Source organism: Chiloscyllium plagiosum, unplaced genomic scaffold (genome assembly GCF_037043375.1).
Source record: "Chiloscyllium plagiosum isolate Xiang-an unplaced genomic scaffold, Cpla_swu_hap1 HiC_scaffold_10, whole genome shotgun sequence".
NCBI lineage: Eukaryota > Metazoa > Chordata > Chondrichthyes > Orectolobiformes > Hemiscylliidae > Chiloscyllium > Chiloscyllium plagiosum.
Window position 1 is genome coordinate 117,515,011 of NW_028270148.1, and position 24,571 is coordinate 117,539,581.

Sequence of the window (24,571 nt, forward strand, 5' to 3'; positions counted from 1 at the left end):
TTTAAAGCGTTTCCATAAACACGCTCTTACGGTGTTTTCCTTATTTTCTTTTAGCATTTTAATTCTCGAAGCTGTCAGCTTGTGCTTGGAGCAGGTGCCTTGCAGGTGGTAGGATTGAAAACAATAACTACGAAAAACCTAGGTATTATTTCTGTCTTTCTTAAGTAATTGATCTAGCTTATTTTTCTGTGTATTTGTTATGTATTCAGTGAACTTGGCTGTATTCTAGTTAAAATCTTCGAGGAGAAAGTGAGGACTGCAGATGCTGGAGATCAGAGCTGAAAATGTGTTGCTGGAAAAGCGCAGCAGGTCAGGCAGCATCCAAGGAGCAGGAAAATCGACGTTTTGGGCATCTCCTGCTCCTTGGATGCTGCCTGACCTGCTGCGCTTTTCCAGCAACACATTTTCAGCTGTATTCTGGTTGTAAATTTGTTCGCTGAGCTGGAAGGTTTGTTTTCAGACATTTCGTCACCATGCTAGGTAACATGATCAGTGAGCCTCTGGTGAAGCACGGGTGTTATGTCCCACTTTCTATTTGTGTGTCTTGGTCTCTTAATGTGGGTGATGTCACTTCTAGTTCTTTTTCTCAGAGGTTGGTAAATGAGGTCCTAATTGATGTGTTTGTTGATGGAGTTCCAGTTTGAATGCCAGGCCTCTAGGAATTCTGTTTGGCCTGTCCTAGGATGGATGTGTTGTTGCAGTCAAAGTGGTGTCCTCTTTCGTCTTTATGTAAGGATACTAGTGATAGTGGGTCATGGCTTTTGGTGGCTAGTTTTCTGTCTGTAGTGTTTGTTACAGTTCTTGCAGAGTATTTTGTAAATGACATTCGTTTTGCTGTTTGTTTGTATAGGGACCTTTAGGTTCATCAGCCGCTGTTTCTGTGTGTTGGTATGTTTGTGGGCTACCATGATGCCATGGAGTCAGAGTAGTTTGGTAGTCATTTCTGAGATGTCTTTAATATATTGTAATGTGGCTAGAATTTCTGGCCAAACTTTGGGTCCGCTATATGGATGACATCCTTGTCATCACAAAACGGAACAAATGAGAGGAAACCTACAACATCATCAGCAATACCCTTACTGGCATAAGAGTCACAAAAGAGGAGCACAACAACCTCGCCTTCCTAGATGTCACAGTGAAACGACCAGTTAATGGAGAGCTGCAGACCAGCATCTACAGAAAATCAACACACAGACCAGATACATAACTACAGGAGCAATCAGCCCAACACTGACAAACAGAGCTACATCGGGACATTATTTAAATGGGCCACAACACACTGCAGCACAGAGAACCTATGAGTCGCAGAAGAAAAATACCTATACAGCATATTCAAGAAGAATGGGTACCTAATAAACACAGTCCGTCAATTCCTAAACAGCAAACCCAAATAAGCAGACATAACACGCCCAGAAACTCTAGCCACATTACTATACGTCAAAGACATCTCTGAAATGACTACTAGACTACACCGACCCCTTGGCACCACGGTAGTCCACAAGCCTGCCAATACACTTAAACAGCAACTGATGAACCTAAAGGACCCTGTACAAGCAACCAGCAGAACGAATGTCATTTACGAAATACCATACAAGGACTGTAACAAACACGACATCGGACAGACAGGCAGAAAACTAGCCACCAAGATTTACAAACACTAACTAGCCACAAAAAGCCATGGCCCACTCTCATGAGTATCCTTACAGACAGATGAAGGAGGACACCACTTTGACTGCGACAACACATCCATCCGAGGACAGGCTAAACAGAGACATATATGGGAATTCCTCAGGCCTGGCATTCAATCTGGAATTCCATCAATAAACATATCGATTTGGACCTCATTTACCAACCTCTGAGAAAAAGAACCAGAAATGATATCACTCGGGTTAAGAGACCAAGACACACACATAGCAAGTGGGACATAACACCAAGCGCTTCACCAGAGGCTCACTAATGATGTTACCCAATATGGTGACGAAACGTTTGAAAACAAACCTTCCAGATCAGTGAGCAAACTTACAACCTTTACCTCAACCTAAGCTACAAATCTTCAGAAAAATTGGCTGTTTTCTATTGGGTGCAGAATCCATTGAATCACTTATTTGACGACAAGCAATAATGGGAACTGCTTTTGAAAGAGTTTAAAGGATGTAGTTATAACATAGTTAATGTTTAGTTGCTAGTCAATCAGGTAATATTTTTGTTCAACGTGAAGGGAAGATTACAGCATTTACAGAAGGAAGTATTTCTTCAATTGCAGTAATTAATTACTCAAAGTCTGGTTAGTCTTTTGGTCCTTAACTTATTTTCATTTCTGTGAAAGCCCATAATTGATACCCTTCTCATCACAGTTCCCTGATCATTAGACTTTGCTTTGATAGGTCCTAGTTGGGAAGTTTGAGAACTGAGTGACCAACATTAACCATCCTGTGTTCTCATTCAGTGCTAACAGTGAATTGGCTGTCGGTCCTGTTAGTACACAAGGGAACAGCACGTGTTGCTATGAAGAGCGGAGGTCAGATTTGTACTCCAGTACTTTTTCTGTCAGTATAGCTTCTCTGTAACCTCTCCATACTGAATGCAGCCTTTGTTTTCCAAGTGTTATTTCTGAGCAAATACCATATTTGCCAATGTTGAGGCCAGTGCTACAGCAAATAGTTTCAATACTGTCTGCCTTTAACAAGGAAGGTGCTGTATGGTCAAGATGTACTAATAGAACCTTCTCTATTCAGCCATCCTTCTGTGACAGAGCAGCAATGTAAACTTCATCCGTAAAGGCTATTTCTTCTGATTTTGCAAATGCAAACATTTAATCAAATCACAAGGGAAATGGCCTTGTTTTACTTCTGCCTACTGCAAATTGTATAGTGTGATGCTTTACACCAGTCTTGCTTAAATTAGATATGAGTGGTGTAACTCTGGAAGGAATGAGAGACATCAGATAATGGCAGACTAAATTTACACCGCATTGTATTGGATAAAATTAAAGCAAACCAGAGACTGAGAGAATTGTACTCTATTAACAGACGCATGATTTGGTTTTAAGTACGATAAAGTACCACACAGAAGATTATAGGGATGGGACTGGAAGAAGTATTTTGAAGAGAGGAAATGGTGGGAGTGAGAATGGTTGTGGTTGGGGGTTAGGGTTTGATGGCACAGTTCCTTGAGTATTAAATTGAGATGTAATAGTAAAGCTATAAAATCCAAGTAAAATCACAATTGGATTTGTGTGTACAATCTAGAATGCCGTATGAAGGATATTAAGACAGGACAGAAGCTGCAGTGCAGGTGTCCTAAGGTGCTGCTTTCTGAGGCAATACAAAGCAGGATGTGTAAAAACAGGTCCTGCTTGTTTTTGTCAGAACAGATGGCATTGGATGTAGTTTTCATAGAGATGTTTAAAAATTATGAAGGCAGTGAAGAAAGTTCTTTGGAACAAGATTTTCCAATAGGCCTGAGAATCCGAGGTTCCTTTTGTTTCTCAGTTTGAGAGACTGAGCAATGCATTATGAGAATTAGTGTGTGAAACCAAGACCATTCGTGTTTAAAAATAGGCTCAAAAGGTGGTTAAGGTTAAGGTAATGGAATAGGCCATTGGTGTTGTGATTTGTGCTTTTCTTACATGAGAATGGTTCAGTCCAGTGGTTTGTTTCTGATCAACACTGAATTAAATGAAAATTGCCTTGATGTCTATTAAAATGTTAGACATTTCCATTAATAATCTTCATTTAATTTTATCTGTGTAGCTCTTGCCTCTCGTTGTTTACAGCTTATTGTGCACTACATTCCCAAAATTAGGCTGCACTTTGAAAGTCGGCTCCAGCCAAAGCAATACAATATGCTGAGGCACTTTGACCACATCACAAAGGTAAGATTGTGAAGCTTCATCTAAAGTGTAATATGTTAAATGTGAACTTAAAATAAGACAGTCGGTTATATGAAAATTAGTTACAGGTATTTATTCCTGGATTTGATTAATGAAGAGCACAGGAAAAGGTGAAGGGCTTTTTTGGGCCATCCATGTGAATCCAATTGTATTTAGTAATCTTGCATATATATGACATTTTTATTTCTACCTGTCAGACAATTACAATCTCCACTTTGACATTCTTCCTGATAATCTATCTTAATTTTGGTTTCTACTTGTTTACGATTTATCCTCTGGTCAAACAGAATACTAATAATTATTCAGATAACTTTTGCATACAGTTTATTATTTTAATGGTTGAATTTACTTCTATATTAACCAGTTCAGCTTTGGTCTGTACACCCAGTATTTCAAGCTTTCCTTAAGATTGTGGTTAGTCTACTTGTTCTTCTCTGTATACACCTCTGGGACACCCGGACCAACCAACCCAACCACCCAGTAGCTCAACATTTCAATTCCCCCTCCCACTCCACCAAGGATATGCAGGTCTTTGGACTCCTCCATCGTCAGACCACAGCAAAACGACGGTTGGAGGAAGAACGCCTCATCTTCCGGCTAGGAACCCTCCAACCACAAGGGATGAACTCGGATTTCACCAGTTTCCTCATTTCCCCTCCCCCCACCTTGTCTCAGTCAAATCCATCAAATTCAGCACCGCCTTCCTAACCTGCAATCTTCTTCCCGACCTCTCCGCCCCCACCCCAGTCTGACCTATCACCCTCACCTTGACCTCTTTCCACCTATCACATTTCCGACGCCCCTCCCCCAAGTCCCTCCCCCCTACCTTTTATCTTAGCCTGCTGGACCAACTTTCCTCATTCCTGAAGAAGGGCTAATGCCCGAAACGTCGATTCTCCTGTTCCCTGGATGCTGCCTGACCTGCTGTGCTTTTCCAGCAACACATTTCCAGCTCTGATCTCCAGCATCTGCAGACCTCACTTTCTCCTTCTCTGTATACGCCAAGTGTGATATGGCTAATGCATTGTATTTACATAATCTTATCATCTAAGTAGTTTCATATTCTACCTTTGAATTGCTTTATCACATTGTGCACTGAAAATAATTTATATATTTAAGGTTCCTCATTCTAATAATTCAGTAATTTACCTTGTGACATAGTTTTATTGTTCTGTGCATCATTCTGGAGTGTGTTTGCACCAGTTTACAGTCTTCAGAGTGAAGGTTTACATTACATTACAGTGTGGAAACAGGCCCTTCGGCCCAACAAGTCCACACCGACCCGCTGAAGCGAAACCCACCCATACCCCTACATTTACCCCTTTACCTAACACTACGGGCAATTTAGTATGGACAATTCACCTGACCCTGCACATCTTTGGGCTGTGGGAGGAAACCGGAGCACCCGGAGGAAACCCACGCAGACACGGGGAGAACGTGCAAACTCCACACAGTCAGTCGCCTGAGGCGGGAACTGAACCCAGGTCTCAGGCACTGTGAGGCAGCAGTGCTAACCACTGTGCCACCGTGCCGCCCACTAAGGTGATGCAGCATGAGAGAGAGATTTTCCAATGATCTATATAGTTGTGTAATAGTCTTAGATTAGTTCACGTTAATTGTTTGTGGACTAGCAGCCATTGGTAATTTATGGGCTTGGATCTAGGTTATTTCTTCATGAAACTCTTGATCTATTGGGTCAAAAAAGCAACTTTGTATTAGATATATGGCTGCTGATTCTGTCCCTTCACTTGCAATGCGCCATACCCAGCTTTTAGTTGGTGAATTGAAACTTTCCATAATTATAATTTATCTATCCCTTGCTCATTCCATGATCAATGGGACTTGGATTGTGCTATAGAACCTGTTACTAATCCTGACCACCATGTATGGATTGTTCCCAGCAAGACTCTTCATCCTGTGTCTTTTCCCCACATTAGTCCAATTAGTTTCCCCTTTCTCATTGAATAATACATTATGTTCGCTGCCAGCTGGTTTTGCCTTTTAATGGAATGCTGTAAAACCTTGCAAAATTATTTGCTGAAAGATGTAAAAGTTTTTTTTTGGTGTAGAGTTAGTGAGGGTGAAAAACATAGGCATCAGACATAGGAAAGCACTTGGGAGAGCTCTTAAGGTTTGAGTGGCTGCAAGTAACACTCTGACACCACTCGAGTTATTTCCCCGAGTTCACGACAGTAAATTGCCTCTGAGCTGTTGAGAAATATTTACTGTTTTGAGATCAAGTCATAGTATTAATACTGAGTTTGAATTATTTATGAGGTCAGCAGCTACTGCAGTTTCTGCTGACCGTGCTGTCATGAGCAAATACGAGTTTCCTTTCTTCCACTGTGGAATCTCATTAATTTTCCATGCTCTTTCTTTCCCCTCTCTGTCCTTATTAAGTTGAGATACATATAGTATACCTGTAGCTCTAATAGACCCGAGTGTGTTAATATTCTGCCGTTTCAGGTTTATCTAAAATCCAAACACTGTTGGGTGTTTCAACCTCTTTCAACCAAGCAGAAAGTTAGGGCCACTCTGTAGCTAGTTTTGATGCATATGGTATCATTGTATATGAAATAAATGCTAACTTCTTGTTTTAAAGGATTATAATGACCATATATCTGAGATCTTGGCAAAGCTTGTTGCAATCATGGATAGCCTCTGTGACAAAACGTTGTCAAAGGTAAAATTAGCAGCTTTAGTTTTCTGGGTATATTTTTGTTGTGTTTAAGAATCTACTGTCTTTGATCCTAATTAGCTATTATGATAGCCAAGTCATGGACTACAGCTGTTCATGAGAGTGGTTCACCACCACCACTATCTCCAGGGTGATTTGGATGGGGCAATAATTCTGGACAAGCTAGTGATTCTCTCATCCTGTGAAAGAATACAATTAAAAAAAATTGAGATGTGTTCCAGTTAACTTTCGTTGTGGAGTGAATCAGTAACGACATTCTGGTCAGGTACCATGTTTCTAATTCCTTTTCTCCTTTAGCTGAAAGGACCATCTGTGGATCTGCTTCATGAGGCTCCAGTTTCTGTTAGTCACTTAGCTGTTAGGGCCGGTGAGAATTTGTTGTAACTGCAACTTACTTTCCTTCTTTCTCAAGTGTGGGATGATTTACAGGATGTTTTGGGCTGGTTAGGGTGATGTGGAAGATGGGTGAAGAGGATGTGATGTGAGAGCTGTTAGTGTGAAAGAACTCAGGCTGTCAGTGCACAGAGTGGCAGTGGCGGGTGGGAGTAAGAGGATGAATGTGAGAAATTTAATATTTATTCTTTGAATGTGGCCATCACTGACAAGATTATAGTTGGTGGTGAGCTGCCTTGAACTATTTGATTGTTCCATTTAGGAGGTGAGGTTGGAGTGGGTCAGGAGGGCAGGAAGGCAGTGAATTGATGTTACATGAACTGTTAGATGGGCGTTTGAAATCACTGAGGACTAGGAGGAATTTTCCCTTTTTTTTTCCCCTGAGGACCATATCCAAGGTCAAGATTGTAACTGAGAGCTGGTAACGTTTTTCTCTTCCTCTGCAATGTCTGAATATTTGAGAAACTTGTTTTATTTTGGTATGATTGGAATAGTGTCACACAAGATTGAGTGCAAGATTTTATGATGCAGAATAACTGCGTGGGGAATTGAATCCAAGGATTGAGCTTTTATGTCTTCTAATGAAAGTTTTAAAAAAATCAGTTGGCAGGAAGAGTAAAAACACTTCAACAATGAAGAAGGAACTTGCTAAACTGGAGGATCACAGAATAATTGCATGTAGATGGGAGAAATGTTTAAATTTGGTATGCTGGAAACACTGGCTAACTTTTCCCCTCAAACCTGAGAGTTTAACAAGCAGCTATGTAGATTGTTTTAATTCGTTGTACATAGTAAATTGCCATTATTCCGAGTGAAAGTTTGGTTTTTATTTTGCCTGCAGTATGAAGTGAAAGCACCAGTGCCATCTGCTTGTTTCCGAAATGTCTGCAAACAAACAGCTAAAATGCATGAAGCTATACACGATGTCTTACCTGCGGAACAAACACAGGTTGGCCATTTTCTACAGTAAATGTTTCTATTCTACAATGAAAAGTTGGACATTAAAATAGCCCATTAAATAGAAGCATAACAAATAGTTCATTTCTTTCCAGATGAGAAGAAGCAATATTTATTTAACGTTTTATTAAATTACAAAGTGTTATATTGGTCCATTATTCCTTTTGGGTGTCAGAATTTAAATAGTTATTTCACTTTCTCTAATGATGGTGACACTCCACTGATGGGGCTCTGTTGTTTAATTCTTTATAATGGACTCTAGCATTTCTCCATCATCAATGTCAAGTTAGCCACCTATAATTCCCTTCTTTTCTCTCTGCCTTTTTTAAATAGTGGGTTACATTAGCGATCCTCTAATCCACAGGGTCTGTAGAATCTTGAAAGGAGATCACCAATGCATAAACTATTTCTAGGGCCACTTCCTTAAATACACTGGGATGTAGATTCTGTCCGTGGGGATTTATTGGCCTTTAACTCTATCAATTTCCCCAACACCATTTTCATACTAATACTGATTTCCTTCAGTAACTCCTTTCACTAGACCTTATGTTCCCCAACTTTTTTGAAACACATTTTGTGTTCTCCATTATAACTTCTCTCTTTCTGACTGTAAGGGACCTATATTTGTCTTCATAAATCTAATTCTCTTCACGTACAGAGTGATTACAAAAGATTTTTTATGTTCTCTGCAAGATTTCCCCCTCTTCTTTCTCAATCCCTTTCTCTTTTTTTGCTGAATTCTGAACGTGCTCCCAATCCTCACATCTGTTACTTTTTTGGCCAATTTGCAAGTCCCTCGACAGCCTGAAGGATAAAATATTTTAATGTGCCCTGGTTGAATTGATATTATTTGAGGCATGGTTCCAACAGCAGAAACTAACATGGCTGCAGGACAAGTTTGCACAATTACTTAAGTTCCAAAACTCTGGTAAATTGAAATGATGGTTTTTCTTCCTGTCTAAACAATTAATATCTATTGAAATATTTAAATAAGATTAATCTACCAAAGGCCACTGTAACCTTGGTTGCTCATTTACAAGCAAAGGTTGTGTAAGAATTTCTAGCTGTATGTTAGTTGTGTGTATGTAAAAAGCTTTTAAAATTGTTCCTGAAACTTCACTGCAAGTGTTATTCGTCTGAAAAATTGCATACTGATTTGTTTCCATAAAGAAGCCATCATTTTGCAGCTTGACTTACTTCCGTTCAAAGACCATGATTGTTTCTAAACATTAGCCCCAAGGTCTTGGGGGTCTTCATGGTCTTGGAAAGGTTTTCATCGATTGATTCAGAGACCTTTCGGTCATAAGAAACTATTAATGGCCTTCTGCTAATTTCAGTCAAACTTCAAAGGAAAGTGCACTAAAGCTTTGCTGAGGATGGTACTTGTGCTGTGGCTCTCCATGGACTAAGAACATGATTATCCACTAGCTGTAAACATTTGGCTTGATTCATTCAGCAGATTAGACTCAGTGCAGCTTGAGAAAGTGAATTATTTAGCTGATCCTGGCATGGCGTGGCCTGGCACCTAGTTGTGTCAATGTTCAGAGCTTCTCTCCAGCCCTTGTGTAGAGTGTGGAACCTGGCAGCACTCAGGCTAGTGAGTGAAATGTGTTGGTGATTAGCAGGGGGCGTGCCAAACAGGGCACGGTTAAGAAAGAAGGGGATTAAATCCAACATTCTTCACCAATCACATTGTCACTTTCCTGAGATAGATGTAGATAGCAGCATGGCAACCTTGTTCTTTGTTTTTTGTTGTTGCAGATATTTATGCACTGGTATGAAATAATGCATAGAATCATCCAGTATGGAAGAGGCTCTTTGGCCCATCTAGTCTGCATTGACAGAAACTATTTTAAATCTACACTGATAACATGGGCCCATTTGTTTAGTACAACTCTGTTCAGTTGCAAACTACTCCACAGAGCATGGAGATATGCTAAACGTTCTTTTTTTTACAACTAGGCATTTTTATTATAAAGTAAAAGCAGTCTCCAGGTATTACATTGGATTCTCCAGATCAGCCATTTAAATGCACTTCATTTGTAAGATTAATTTCAGCAATTATCTATTCAGTGTAGTGTAACAACGCGACTTCCAGTGTTCACATGAAGGGTTGGCGTAATGCATATTTTATTCTTGAGTTATTTGTGTATTTGCAGTCAGTTCCTCTTCAGTATAATTCCTTTCTCTGATGTAGCACTGCTCGAATCTCTAAGAGACCTTATTACGCATGAATCCACATTTCAAAACTGGTGCAGTTGTGGCCAAAGCAAATGAATCTTCCCTCACCTACTTGCCCATTCCTTAAGACATTGATGCTGATTGGGTTTACATTCTTGTGGGTGAGACCCACACCTGCCACACAGGTTCATATCCTGATGATCTCTGAAAGCTGTATTTACGAAAAATGCATAATTACATTGAATTGCTTGTGGAATCTAATGTTTTCTTTAATTTTTAAGAACATTTGTGAATAAATTTTGATTGATTGAGTTTTTTGAAGTAACAAAGAGGATTCATGAGGACAGAGCAGTAGATGTGATCTATATGGACTTCAGTAAGGCGTTCGACAAAGTTCCCCATGGGAGACTGATTAGCAAGGTTAGATCTCATGGAATACAGGGAGAACTAGCCATTTGGATACAACTGGCTCAAAGATAGAAGACAGAGGATGATGATGGAGGGTTGCTTTTCAGACTGGAGGCCTGTGACCAGTGGGATTGGTACTGGGTCCACAGCTTTTCATCATTTACATGTACAGTTTTGATGTGAATCTGGGAGGTAGTATGGTTAGTGGTGTTTGCAGATGACACCAAAATTGGAGGTCTAGTGGACAGCAAAGAAGATTACCTCAGATTACAAAGGGATCTTGATCAGATGGGCTAATGGGATGAGAAGTGGCAGATGGAGTTTAATTTAGATAAATGCGAGGTGCTGTATTTTGGGAAAGCAAATCTTAGCAGGACTTATATACTTAATGGTAAGGTCCTGGGGATATTGCTGAACAAAGAGACCTTGGAGTGCAGGTTCATAGCTCCTTGAAAGTGGAGTCGCAGGTAGATAGGATAGTGAAGAAGGCGTTTGGTATGCTTTCCTTTATTGGTCAGAATATTGAGTACAGGAGTTGGGAGATCATGTCGCGGCTGTACAGGAAATTGGTTAGGCCACTGTTGGAATATTGCGTGCAATTCTGGTCTCCTTCCTATCGGAAGAATGCTGTGAAACTTGAAAGGGTTCAGAAAAGACTTACAAGGATGTTGCCAGGGTTGGAGGATTTGAGCTGAAGGGAGAGGCTGAACAGGCTGGGGCTGTTTTCCTTTGAGTGTCGGAGGCTGAGGGGTGACCTTATAGAAGTTAATAAAATCGTGAAGGGCATAGATAGGGTAAGTAGACATAGTCTCTACCCTGGGGTGGGAGAGTCCAGAACTAGAGGGCATAGGTTTAGGGTGAGAGGGGAGAGATTTAAAAGGGACTTAAGGGGCAAGTTTTTCATGCAGAGGGTGGTACGTGTATGGAATGAGCTGCCAGAGGATGTGCTGGAGGCTGGTACAATTACAACATTTAAAAGGCATCTGGATGGGTATATGAATAGGAAGGGTTTGAAGAGAAATGCTGGCAGATGGGACTACACTAATTTAGGATATTTGGTCGGCATGGACGAGTTGGACTAAAGGATCTGTTTCCAGCTCTGTAATTCTAGTTTGCATCAATTGTAACTATTACATTTTTCTTGAAAACTGAAAAACACTGCTCTGTGACTCAGCAGTCTTTGACATGGAAGCAGTACCAACATGATGGAAGTGAAGTAGACACAAACAGGGATATGAGCAGTGGGCGAAGTCCGCAGATGCAGAGATCAGAAGAAAACAGTCAAACAGGACGAGGAATACTGACTTCTTTTGAGAAGAGGAGGCACATGACTCGCAGAAAAGGTTTAGTTTTTCTGAGAGACAGTAAAGGAGACAGGAACTCTCGGTGGCTCATTGGAAGCTAGCTTCAAAGTGCAGAAAACTGGGACTAGCTCAGGCTGCTGAAACCTGGGTGTTTTCTCAGAAACAACCAACCTGTGAATTGGGGTGTTATTGTTAGTCAGTCATAGAGTCATCCAGCACGGAAACGGACCCTTTGGTCCAACCAGTCCATGCCGAATATAATCCCAAACTAAACTAGTTCCTGGCCCATATCCCCCTAAACCTTTCCTATTCAAGTACTTATCCAAAATGTCCTTTAACCATTGTAATTGAATCCACATCCCTCAGGAAGTTCATTCCATTCACAAACCACCCTCTGTGTAAAGAATTTGCCCCTCGTGTCTTTTTAAAATCTCTCTCCTCTCACCTTAAAAATGCGCCCCTTAGTCTTGAAATACCCATCTTAGGGAAAAGACAAATGACATTAACTCTATTTCTACCCCTCATTATATTATAAACTTCTGGAAGGTCACCTCTCAAACTCCAACACTACATTGAAAAAAAGCCCCAGCCTTTGTTTATAGCTCAGATCGTCCATACCCGGCAACAAACCTGGTAAATCTCTTCTGAACCCCCTCCAGCTTCATAATAACTTTCCTATAACAGGGCAACCAGAACTGGACGCTGTATTCTAGAAGAGGCTTCACCAATGTCCTATGTAACCTCAACATGATGTCCCAACTCCTCTCCTCAATAGGACTGAGCAATGAAGGCAAGCATGCCAAATGCTTTTTTCAATCCCACCCTGTCCACATGTGACACAAACTTCAAAGACTTACGTACCTGCGCCCCTAGGTCCCTCTGTTCTACAACACTACCCAGGGCCCTACTGTTAATTGTATAAGCCCAGTCCTTGTTTGTTGTAGCAAATTGCAATATCTCGTATTTATCCAGATTGAACTCCATCTGCCATTTTTCAGCCTGTTGACCCATTTGATCAAGATACCTTTGTAATCTTAAAAAAAACAGTCTTCACTGTCTACTGTGCCACTAATTTTGGTGTCATCCGCAAACTTCCTAACCATGCCTTCTGTATTCTCATCTAAATCATTTATATAAATGACAAACAAAAGAGGATCCAGAACCGATCCCTGTGGAACACCGCTGGTCACAGGCCTCCAGTCCAAATACTGTCTCCTGCCATTAAATCAATTATGTTTCCAATTGGCAAGCTCGCCCTGAATCCCATGTGACCTAATTTTACTTATCATAGTTGAAAAGTAACTTTGAAGAGCTACACCATCAAGACTGTTGTGACCTATGGATGAGCGGCCTTGCAACAGTCACTGATGGTAATTGTACCCTGAAATTCAAATGTGAAATGGATTAGTCTCCTGACCTACTCTGCACCAGTAACAACCAGCAGCTGTGTAGCTACATAGTGCCACACTTGTCTGGGAGCGATGCAGGTAGGTGTGTCTGTGTGTGTAGTTGACAAAGACCTATCTTTGTATTGATTTGGAGATGCTGGTGTTGGACTGGGGTGGACAAAGTTAAAACTCTAACAACACCAGGTTATCGTCCAACAGGTTTATTTGGAAGCATAGAACATAGAAGAATACAGCGCAGTACAGGCCCTTCGGCCCTCGATGTTGCGCCGATCCAAGCCCACCTAACCTACACTAGCCCACTATCCTCCATATGCCTATCCAATGCCCGCTTAAATGCCCATAATGAGGGAGAGTCCACCACTGCTACTGGCAGGGCATTCCATGAACTTACGACTCGCTGAGTGAAGAACCTACCCCTAACATCTGTCCTATACCTACCCCCCCTTTATTTAAAGCTATGCCCCCTTGTAATAGCTGACTCCATACGTGGAAAAAGATTCTCACTGTTGACCCTATCTAAACCCCTAATCATCTTGTACACCTCTATCAAGTCACCCCTAAACCTTCTTTTCTCCAATGAAAACAACCCCAAGTGCCTCAGTCTTTCCTCATACGATCTTCCTTCCATACCAGGCAACATCCTGGTAAACCACCTCTGCACCCGTTCCAGTGCCTCCACATCCTTCCTATAGTATGGCGACCAAAACTGCACACAATATTCCAGATGCGGCCGCACCAGAGTCTTATACAACTGCAACATGACCTCAGTACTCCGGAACTCAATTCCTCTACCAATAAAAGCCAGTACGCCATATGCCTTCTTCACCGCACTATTTACCTGGGTGGCAACTTTCAAAGATTTGTGTACATGGACACCAAGATCCCTCTGCTCATCCACACTACCAAGTATCCGACCGTTAGCCCAGTACCCCATCTTTTTATTACACTTACCAAAGTGAATCACCTCACACTTAGCTACATTGAACTCCATTTGCCACCTTTCTGCCCAGTTCTGCAGCTTATCTATATCCCGCTGTAACCTGCCACATCCTTCCTCACTGTCTACAACTCCTCCGACTTTCGTATCATCCGCAAACTTACTCACCCAACCTTCTAACCCCTCCTCCAGGTCATTTATAAAAATGACAAACAGCAATGGTCCCAAAACAGATCCTTGCGGAACACCGCTAGTGACGGCACTCCAAGATGAACATTTGCCATCAACTACTACCCTCTGTCTTCTTCCAGCCAGCCAACTCCTAATCCAAACCTCCAACTCACCCTCAATGCCATACCTCCGTATTTTTTGCAGTAGTCTACCATGGGGAACCTTATCAAACGCTTTACTAAAATCCATATACACCACATCCACTGCTTTCCCCTCGTCCACCTCCTTAGTCACCTTCTCAAAGAATTCAATAAGGTTTGTGAGGCACGACCTGCCCTTCACAAAACCATGCTGACTATCCTTGATCACATTATTCCTATCCAGATGTTCATAAATCCTATCCCTTACAATTCTCTCTAAGATTTTGCCCACAACAGAAGTGAGACTCACCGGCCTATAGTTACTAGGGTTATCCCTACTCCCCTTCTTGAACAAGGGAACCACATTTGCTAGCCTCCAATCTTCTGGCACTACTCCTGTAGACAACGAGGACATAAAAATCAAGGCCAATGGCTCTGCAATCTCCTCCCTTGCTTCCCAGAGAATCCTAGGATAAATGCCATCAGGCCCAGGAGACTTATCTATTTTCACCCTTTCCAGAATTTCCAACACCTCTTCTCTACATGCCTCAAAGCCATCCATTCTACTTAATTGTGACTCAGTACTCACATTGACAACAATGTCCTGTTCCTGATTGAATACTGACGAAAAGTATTCATTCAGTGTCTCCCCAATCTCTTCAGCCTCCACACGCAACTTCCCACTACTATCCTTGACTGGACCTATTCCTACCCTAGTCATTCTTTTATTCCTGACATACCTATAGAAAGCCTTAGGGTTTTCCCTAATCCTACCAACTAAGGACCTTTCATGTCCCCTCCTTGCTGCTCTTAGCTCTCTCTTCAGGTCCTTCCTGGCTACCTTATAACTCTCAATCGCCCCAATTGAACCTTCACGCCTCATCTTTCATAGGCCGCCCTCTTCCATTTAACAAGGGATTCCAATTCCTTATTAAACCACGGCTCCCTCACACGACCCTTTCCTCCCTGCCTGACGGGCACATACTTATCAAGGACACTCAATAGTTGCTCCTTGAACAAGCTCCACATATCAATTACACCCTTGCCTTGAAGCTTACTTTTCCAGGCCACACATCTAAGTCATGCCTCACAGCATCATAATTTCCCTGCCCCCATCTATAACTCTTGCCCTGTAGTGCACACTTATCCCTCTCCATCACTAGAGTAAAGGTCACCGAATTGTGATCACTGTCCCCAAAGTGCTCACCTACCTCTAATTCTAACACCTGGCCTGGTTCATTACCCAGAACCAAATCCAGTATGGCCTCACCTCTTGTTGGCCTATCTACATATTGTGTCAGGAAACCCTCCTGCACACATTGGACAAACACTGACCCATCTAACAAACTTGAGCTATAGCTTTCCCAATCAATATCAGGAAAGTTAAAGTCCCCCATAACAACCACCCTATTACTTTCACTCTTCTCTTGAATCATCCTCGCAATCCTTTCTTCTACGTTTCTAGGACTATTAGCACTAGCTTTCGGAGCTGCTCCTTAATCAGGTAGTTGTGGAGTACACAATTGTAAGACACAGAATTTATAGCAAAAGTTTACAGTGTGATGTAACTAAAATTACATATTGAAAAAGACCTGGATTGTTTAAGTCTCTCATCTTTTAAATGACCATGTTGATTTCAGTTCTTTCATTTGTGTAGCTTTTTTAAAAGTTACATTCTAAAGTGAACTTTAACACTTGGTGTCATTTCTGCCGAGATCATGCATTGAGGGTGTGAGACTGTGTGTGAGACTGTCTGTGCCCCAATGTTCAGACTGTTTCTAATCATAAAAATGGATTTACAGAATCATATATGGATTCATGCAGTTTTTGAGGAAAATAAAGTATAATTCTGCAAGTACAAATTCACCTCACAAACTTAGACATGTGTGTATGTGGGTATGAGTGAGGGGGAGTTTGAGTATCTATGAGTCTGTGTGTGTGAGAGAGAGAGAGAGTATAAAGGGATATAAGTCTGTGAGGGGGTGCGTGTGAGCGTATGAGAAAGCTTGTGTATGAGAGAGGGTCTGCGTGAGTGTATGGGTCTGTAGGAGTGTGTGTGTGTGTAGTGCAGTGGGGTCACCTGTAGTGTGACATGAACCCAAGGTCCTGGTTGAGGCCCTCCCCATGGGTGCTGAAATTGATTATCAGCCTTTGCTTGGCCACTTTTTATTGTTGGCTGTCCTACCATCAAACTCACCATGAACTACTCTCTAGTATCTGTCTTATTCTTGGACACATGCATCTCTAAAAAGGATGGGCACTTCAGCACCTCACTCTACTACAAACCCATAGATAACCTCACAATGATGCACTTCTCCAGCTTCCACCCGAAACATATTAAAACAGCCATCCCCTATGGACCAGCCCTACACATATACAGGATCTGTTCGGATGAGAAGGAACATGACGGGCACTTTGAAGTACTCAAGGATACCCTCATAAGATGGGGTACGATGCTCAACTTATCAACCGCCAGTTCCGACGTGCGAGAGCAAGAAACCGTAATGACCTCCTCTGGAGACAGACATGAGCTGCAACCAACAGCGTACACTTTGTTGTCCAGCACCTCCCAGGAGATGAAAAACTACACCATGTTCTTCGCAGCCTGCAACACATTATCAATGAGGATGAGCACCTCGCCAAGACCTTCCCCGCACAGCCACTTCTCGCCTTAAACAACCACCAAACATCAAACAGATCATTGTTTGCAGCAAACTGCCTGGCTTTGAGGACAACACCATACGTCCTTCTCACAGCAGATGCTGCAAGATGTGTCAAAATGTCGACATGGATACCACTTTTACATGTGGGGATACCTCCCACCGTGTACGTGGCAGGCACTCGTGACTTGGCCAGTGTTGAGTGTCTCATATCTCATCACATTCATAGAACATTACAGCGCAGTACAGGCCCTTCGGCCCTCGATGTTGCACCGCCCTGTCATACTAATCTGAAGTCCATCCTACCTACATGATTCCATGTACGTCCATATGCCTGTCCAATGACGACTTAAATGCACTTAAACTTGGCAAACCTACTACCGATGCAGGCAAAGCATTTCATACCCTTACTACTCTGACTAAAGAAACTGCCTCTGACATCTGTCTTATACCTATCTCCCCTCACTTTAAAGTTGTGTCCCCTTGTGTTTGCATCCCCATACTTGGAAAAAGGCTCTCCCTGTCCATCCTATTTAACCCTCCTGATTATCTTGTATGTCTCCATTAAGTCACCTCTCAACCTCCTTCTCTCTAACGAGAACAGCCTCAAGGCCCTCACCCTTTCCTCGTGAGACATTCCTTCCATACCTGACAACATCCCAGTAAATCTCCTCTGCACCCTCTCCAAAGCTTCCACATCCTCCTTATAATGCGGTGACAAGAACTGTACACAATACTCCAAGTGTGGCCGTACCAGAGCTTTGTACAGCTGCAGCATAACCTCCTGGTTCCAGAACTCATTCCCTCTATTAATAAAGGCCAAAACACTCTATGCCTTCTTAACAACCCTGTCAACCTGGGTAGCAACTTTCAGGGATCTGTGTACCGGGACACTGAGATCTCTCTGCTCATCTGCACTCCCAAGAATCTTACCATTAGCCCAGTACATTGCATTCCGATTACTCAGTCCAAAGTGTATCACCTCACACTTGTCCACATTAAACTCCATTTGCCACCTCTCAGCTCAGCTCTGCATCCTGTCTATGTCTCTCTGCAACCTACTACATCCTTCGTCACTATCCACAACTCCACCGACCTTAGTGTCGTCCGCAAATTTACTAACCCACCCTTCTACGCCCTCATCCATTCAACCTCAGACCTTCGGGTGACCGTCCTCCAAGGTGGATTTCGGGACATGAAAAGTGGCTGAGCAGAGGCTGATAGCCAAGTTCAGTACCCATGGGGATGGCCTCCACTGGGACCTTGGGTTCATTTCACACTACAGGTGACCCCACTGCACTATATACACACACACATAATTTTGTGGGGTGAATTTGTACTTGCAGAATTACATTTTACTTTGCTCAAAAATTGCATGAATCCTTGTAAGATTCTGTAAATTCGTTTTTTAGATTAGAATCAGTTTGACCATTGGGGCACAGACAGCCTCACACAGGGCACCTCACACCTTCAATGTATTATCTGGGCCGACATAGCACCAATTGTTAAAGTTCATTTGAGAATGTAACTTTTAAAAAGGTTTTGAGAGTTACATATGAAAGAAGCAAAACTAACATGGTCATTCTAACAGAAGAGAGACTTAACAATCAAGGTATTTTTCAAAGTATAATTTCAGTTACATCACACTAAACTTTTGCTATAAATTCTGTGTCTTACAATTGTGTCCTCCACAACCACCTGGTGAAGGAGTGACGCTCCGAAAGCTAGTGCTTCCAATTAAACCTGTTGGACTATAACCTGGTGTTGTGTGATTTTTAACTTTGTATTGACTACTAAAGTGAAATTTATCTTTCTGTTTGGACATAATGTAATAACTAGGAACAGGAGTAAGCCATCTGGCCCTTCGAGCCTGCTCCGCCATTCAGTAAGGTCATGGCTGATCTTTTCATGGACTCAGATCCACTTACCCACCCTCTCACTGTAACCCTTAATTCCTTTCTTGTTCAAAAAAAATCTTTCTTAGCTTTAAAACGTTTACGGAAGTAACATCAACTACTTCCCTGGGCAGGGAATTCCATAGGTTAACAACCCTCTGGGTGAAGAAGTTCCTTCTCAATTCAGTCCTAAATCTGCTCCCTCTAATCCTGAGGCTACGCCCTCTTGTCCTAGTTTTGCCCACCAATGGGAACATCCTCTCTACTTCTATCTTGTCTATTCCCTTCATAATTTTATATGTTTCTATAAGATCTCCCTGCATTATTCTGAATTCCAATGAATATAATCCCAGTCTTCTCAGCCTCTCCTCATAAACCAACCCCCTCTACTCTGGAATCAACCTAAAGAGCCTTCTCTGCACCCCCTCCAGTGCCAGTACATCCTTTCGCAAGTATGGAGATCAAAACTGCACACAGTACTCCAGGTGTGGCCTCACCAACACCTAGTATAGCTGTAACATAACCTCCCTGCCTTTTAACTCAATCCCTTTAGCAATGAAGGATAAAATTCCATTTGCCTTCTTAATTACCTGTTGTACCTACAGACCAACCTTCTGTGGTTTATGCATAGGACACCCAGGTCCCTCTGCGTAGCAGTCTGTTGCAACTTTTTAACCATTCAAGTAATAGTCCTTTTTACTGTTTCTCTTACCAAAATGGGTGACTTCATATTTATTAGCATTGTGTTCCATCTGCCAGACCTTTGCCCACACACTCGATGTTTAGATTAGATTAGATTAGATTAGATTTAGATTAGATTAGATTAGATTACAGTGTGGAAACAGGCCCTTCGGCCCAACAAGTCCACACCAACCCGCCGAAGCGAAACCCACCCATAACCCTACATTTACCCCTTACCTAACACTACGGGCAATTTAGTATGGCCAATTCACCTGACCCTGCACATCTTTGTGATTGTGGGAGGAAACCGGAGCACCCGGAGGAAACCCAAGCAGACACGTCTCCACACAGTCAGTCGCCTGAGGCGGGAATTGAACCCGGGTCTCTGGCGCTGTGAGGCAGCAGTGCTAACCACTGTGCCACCGTGCCGCCCACAAATGTGTCTATGTTCCTCTGCAAAGTATCCCTGTCCTCTGCACACTTTGCTCTGTCATTCATCCTAGTGTCATCAGCAAACTTTGACACACTACACGTGGTCCTCGACTCCAAACCATCTATGTAAATTGTGAATAATTGCGGTCCCAACACCAATCCCTGATGAACACCACTAGTCACTGATTGCCAACCAAAGAGCACTAATTTATCCCCACTCTTTGCTTCCTGTTAGTCAATAAATCCTCTATCCATGCTAATACTTTACCATTAACCCCATGCATCTTTAACATATGCAGCGGCACTTTGTGTGGCCTTTTGGAAATCTAGGTTCACCACATCTACTGGGTCCCCTTTGGCCACCTTGCTCAAAGTGTCTTCATAGATTTCGTCTGTTCGACAGGACAATTTCTATCGAGATACCTTGGTATTTCTTCCTTAATAATAGACTCAAGAATCTTCCCCACTACAGAGGTTAAGCTCACTGGTCTATAATTCTCCATCTTTTGTCTACCTTCCTTTTTGTAAACAGTGGCATCATCCTCGCTGTTTTCCAATCTGCTGGAATGCCCAGAGTCCAGTGCACTTGCTATTTGAAGTATCATTTGGCTGTTAGTTTGTGTGCAATTTCCATTGATTCTGATTCACATTGAAGTTAAAACTGCAAAAAATTTAGAATTTTTTGGTTTCTGGTTTCATCAATGGTTCTGTCACAATATTGATTTAACAAGAAATGTCAGCAAGTAATTGGACCATGAAAATCACGTGTGCTGAATTCAATCCTCTGCTTACCTGATAGTCCACATTCTCCGTTTTAGTGCACATTGCTAATGGTGATCAAGAGAGGGAACGATAGGAAATTCTCCCTAACCCTGGCTCTCTTGGTCTGCAATGTGGAGGTGCCGGTGTTGGACTGGAGAGAACAAAGTCAGAAATCACATAACACCAGTTGTAGTCCTGCAAGTTTATTTAAAATCACTAGCTTTCAGAGAACTGCTCTTGATCTGGTGAAGTCAGAACTGAGTTAAGAAATTCCTGGGGCTGGAACTTCTTGTTAATCCTTCTCCTGTGTGTGTGTGTGTGAGAGAGAGAGAGAGGGAGGGTAAGATGGTGCAGGGTACACATTGAAGCTGTCTGCAGATCTAGAATAGCGCTGAAAATGTGTTGCTGGAAAAGCGCAGCAGGTCAGGCAGCATCCAGGGAACAGGAAAATCGACGTTTCGGGCATAAGCCCTTCAGGAATGAGGAAAGTTTGTCCAGCAGGCTAAGATAAAAGGTAGGGAGGAGGGACTTGGGGGAGGGGCATCGGAAATGCGATAGGTGGAAAGAGGTCAAGGTGAGGGTGATAGGTCAGACTGGGGTGGGGGCGGAGAGGTCAGGAAGAAGATTGCAGGTTAGGAAGGCGGTGCTGAGTTCGATGGATTTGACTGAGACAAGGTGGGGGGAGGGAAAATGAGGAAACTGGTGAAATCCGAGTTCATCCCTTGTGGTTGGAGGGTTCCTAGGCGGAAGATGAGGTGCTCTTCCTCCAACTGTCATGTTGTGGTCTGGCGATGGAGGAGTCCAAAGACCTGCATATCCTTGGTGGAGTGGGAGGGGGAGTTGAAGTATTGGGCCACAGGGTGGTTGGGTTGGTTGGTCCGGGTGTCCCAGAAGTGTTCTCTGAAACGCTCCGCAAGTAGGCGGCCTGTCTCCCCAATATAGAGGAGGCCACATCGGGTGCAGAGGATGCAATAGATGATGTGTGTGGAGGTGCAGGTGAATCTGTGGCGGATATGGAAGTTTCCTTTGGGGCCTTGGAGGGAGGTGAGGGGGGAGGTGTGGACGCAAGTCTTGCACCTCCTGCGGTTGCAGGGGAAGGTGCCGGGAGTGGAGGTTGGGTTGGTGGGGGGTGTGGATCTGATGAGGGAGTCACGGAGGGAGTGGTTTTTACGGAATGCTGATAGGGGAGGGGATTATTTAAGTTCAGTTTATGCAATGCACTGATAACATAACCTCTCAGCATTCTCAACGTTGTTTGACAGCCTCATAGTGACCAGATGGTAAATAACTAATCTTACAATATTCCACAAACACACACTAACACTAACATTGCTGAAATATTCAAGGATTTTGCTCTCTCGGGCAGCCAGTTGGTAACTTCACAGTCAATCAACTCAGTTGTCATAACAAAGCTCCTCTGATATGCCATTCAGTGGTTTCACTGCTGTAATAATTCTAAGCTAATTGACTAAGCATGATGTGGTGTAGGAAGCTGTTCATCCTATTGTGCTTTACCAGCTCTTCCAAAACTCCGTCTTACTCTTTCCTTCTATCTTTACGATTCATCCAATTCTCTCTTGACAGTTACAATTTAAGTATTGTAAAAGATCATTTTTTAATTGTTTTTGATCAATGTGTCATGGCTGCATTATACTTTGAAGAATAAATCCAAATCTAGGTTAAGAATTGAACAGCTGCTGTGGATTTGATGACCAATTCATTGTTATTGATGATTGAAGTGGTATTGAAGTTTGGCAGTTGCATTAAGTTCTCTGTGGGTATTCAGAATCATTGATGCTTACTAGGGCAAACTGTCTACTTTGACTTCAAGTATAAACGTGAATTTCCCATCCTGCCTCCCAGTGGCTGCTCAGTAACATCCACTAAAGGTGACCTGAAGGTTGTGGTACTGGTTTTAACTGTGTCCTTGTCCTCTCGTGAACTGTTTTAAGAATATTTAATACAACAAATATCAATTGAGGGTGGTGCAGCTCATCTGTGATATTATGCCGAGGATTTGCCCAGTTGTGTGACTCTATCCTTCTGCAAGAAACTTAACTTTGTATTTGACAGTAGCTATAGCTATAACACGCACTTCTTTTTATCTCTCTTCTTCCCCAGATGCTGTTCTTGAGAATTAATTCCAGTTTTAAAATTCACCTGAAGAGACAGCTAATACGTTTAAATGTTGTGAATGATGGAGGACCTTTGCATGGGTTTGTGCCTTTGTGGTTTTGTGAACACCTAGTTTGACTCTAACTGGGGTTTGTTTGGACCCACTTTGAGATGTGTTGTTTTTCTCTTTTCATGTTTCTACTCAAACTAACTTTCATTTTAAAAGTGTACAGTAGTCCCCCTGAGCCCATGGGGGATACATTCCATGATCTACCACGGATAGGTGTGAACCTATTCATTTAAATAGGAAACCTACCTTGCCAGCAGCCTCCTGGTTCTGGAATGTTTCCTGTAATATGTTCAGGCCATGGTAAACCGCGAGGTACTGAAACTGCGGAAAACAGTTCCGCGGATACAGAGGTTGTCCTGTATTTATTGTTGATATGCAGATGCTGCTGACTGGAACAGTATCCATTGCCCATCCCTTAATTAGTGCTCTAGAAGGTGGTGGTGCCTTGAACTGTATCACACTGAATATATCTGCCAGGAACCAATTCAAGTGGCCAGTTTGAAAAATAACTGAAATACAATTTACTGCCTTACAGAAAAACCCCATCATCTATTTGTGTGATAATGTTGTACTCGGTTAGTACAACTGAAAATGGATTTATCACAAAAAAGTTTGTTAATAATTCAGTGCTGAGCTCAGCATCTATAACTAAGCAGATTTTAACTCACTTTAGCTTCTTATATTGGGATACCAATCATTGTTTTGTTCAGTAAATCCAATGTAACATTCAGAACATGCTTATAATTCCTTGTGCCCAAAGGAACCAGCTTAATTCTTAGAGACTCCTCATTGTAATGTCTTAGTAACAGGACATGAAGTTAATAATGGCATTGAAGAGTGTTATTGTTCCTGGTTGTGTAAAGGTTGGCCACGGGGAAGTGTTTGGGTGACCTAGGCCCTGGGATCAGATGTAGGCCACTCTGCTGTTCGATAAGATCATGGCTAATATAAATGGAGTTTGAACTGCGCTTCCCTTGTTGATTGCAAGTCTGTGTAATTCAGCCTTGAATATATTCAACAAACCCTTCCTGAAGAAGGGCTCATGCCCGAAACGTCGATTCTCCGGCTCCTTGGATGCTGCCTGACCTGCTGAGCTTTTCCAGCAACACATTTTCAGCTATATTCAACAAACCCCAGTCTCTACAGCTTGCTCTAGGAGTCCAGTGAGCTCAGAGCAGAAATTCTTGCCTGTCTCTTTCTGAAACAGGAAATGCATTTTTAAACCATATCCTCTCATTCTAAATTCAGCCCCATAATGACCAGCGCGGACACAATAGGCTGAAGGAGCATTTTCCATGCTGTAAAACTCTATGAAATATTCCTGTCAAAACAGCTCATGATCTTTTACCTTTCAATGAGATCCGCTCTTATTCTTGGAAATTCTGCCTAGCCTGTGGGACCTTTCCTCATAAGAAAAGCACCTCCCACCTGCCTCAACTCCTCATTATAGGTACCAAACAATGAGC

The 24,571-nt window shown here is 42.4% G+C and overlaps 1 protein-coding gene across 3 annotated transcripts in view; it reads left to right on the forward strand.

The window, feature by feature from the left end:
• The window catches only part of vps54 (VPS54 subunit of GARP complex), a 102,230-nt gene that overhangs the window by 75,380 nt on the left and 2,279 nt on the right, over positions 1-24,571 (forward strand). For 2 of the 3 annotated variants that reach the window (XM_087991701.1, XM_087991702.1), the window contains exons 18-22: positions 55-142; positions 3,753-3,874; positions 6,495-6,575; positions 7,825-7,932; positions 23,042-23,136. In XM_087991701.1, the coding sequence (XP_087847827.1) occupies positions 55-142; positions 3,753-3,874; positions 6,495-6,575; positions 7,825-7,932; positions 23,042-23,136 (494 nt within the window). The remainder of the gene's footprint in view (positions 1-54; positions 143-3,752; positions 3,875-6,494; positions 6,576-7,824; positions 7,933-23,041; positions 23,137-24,571) is intronic. The other variant, XM_087991703.1, reaches the window with a different exon arrangement.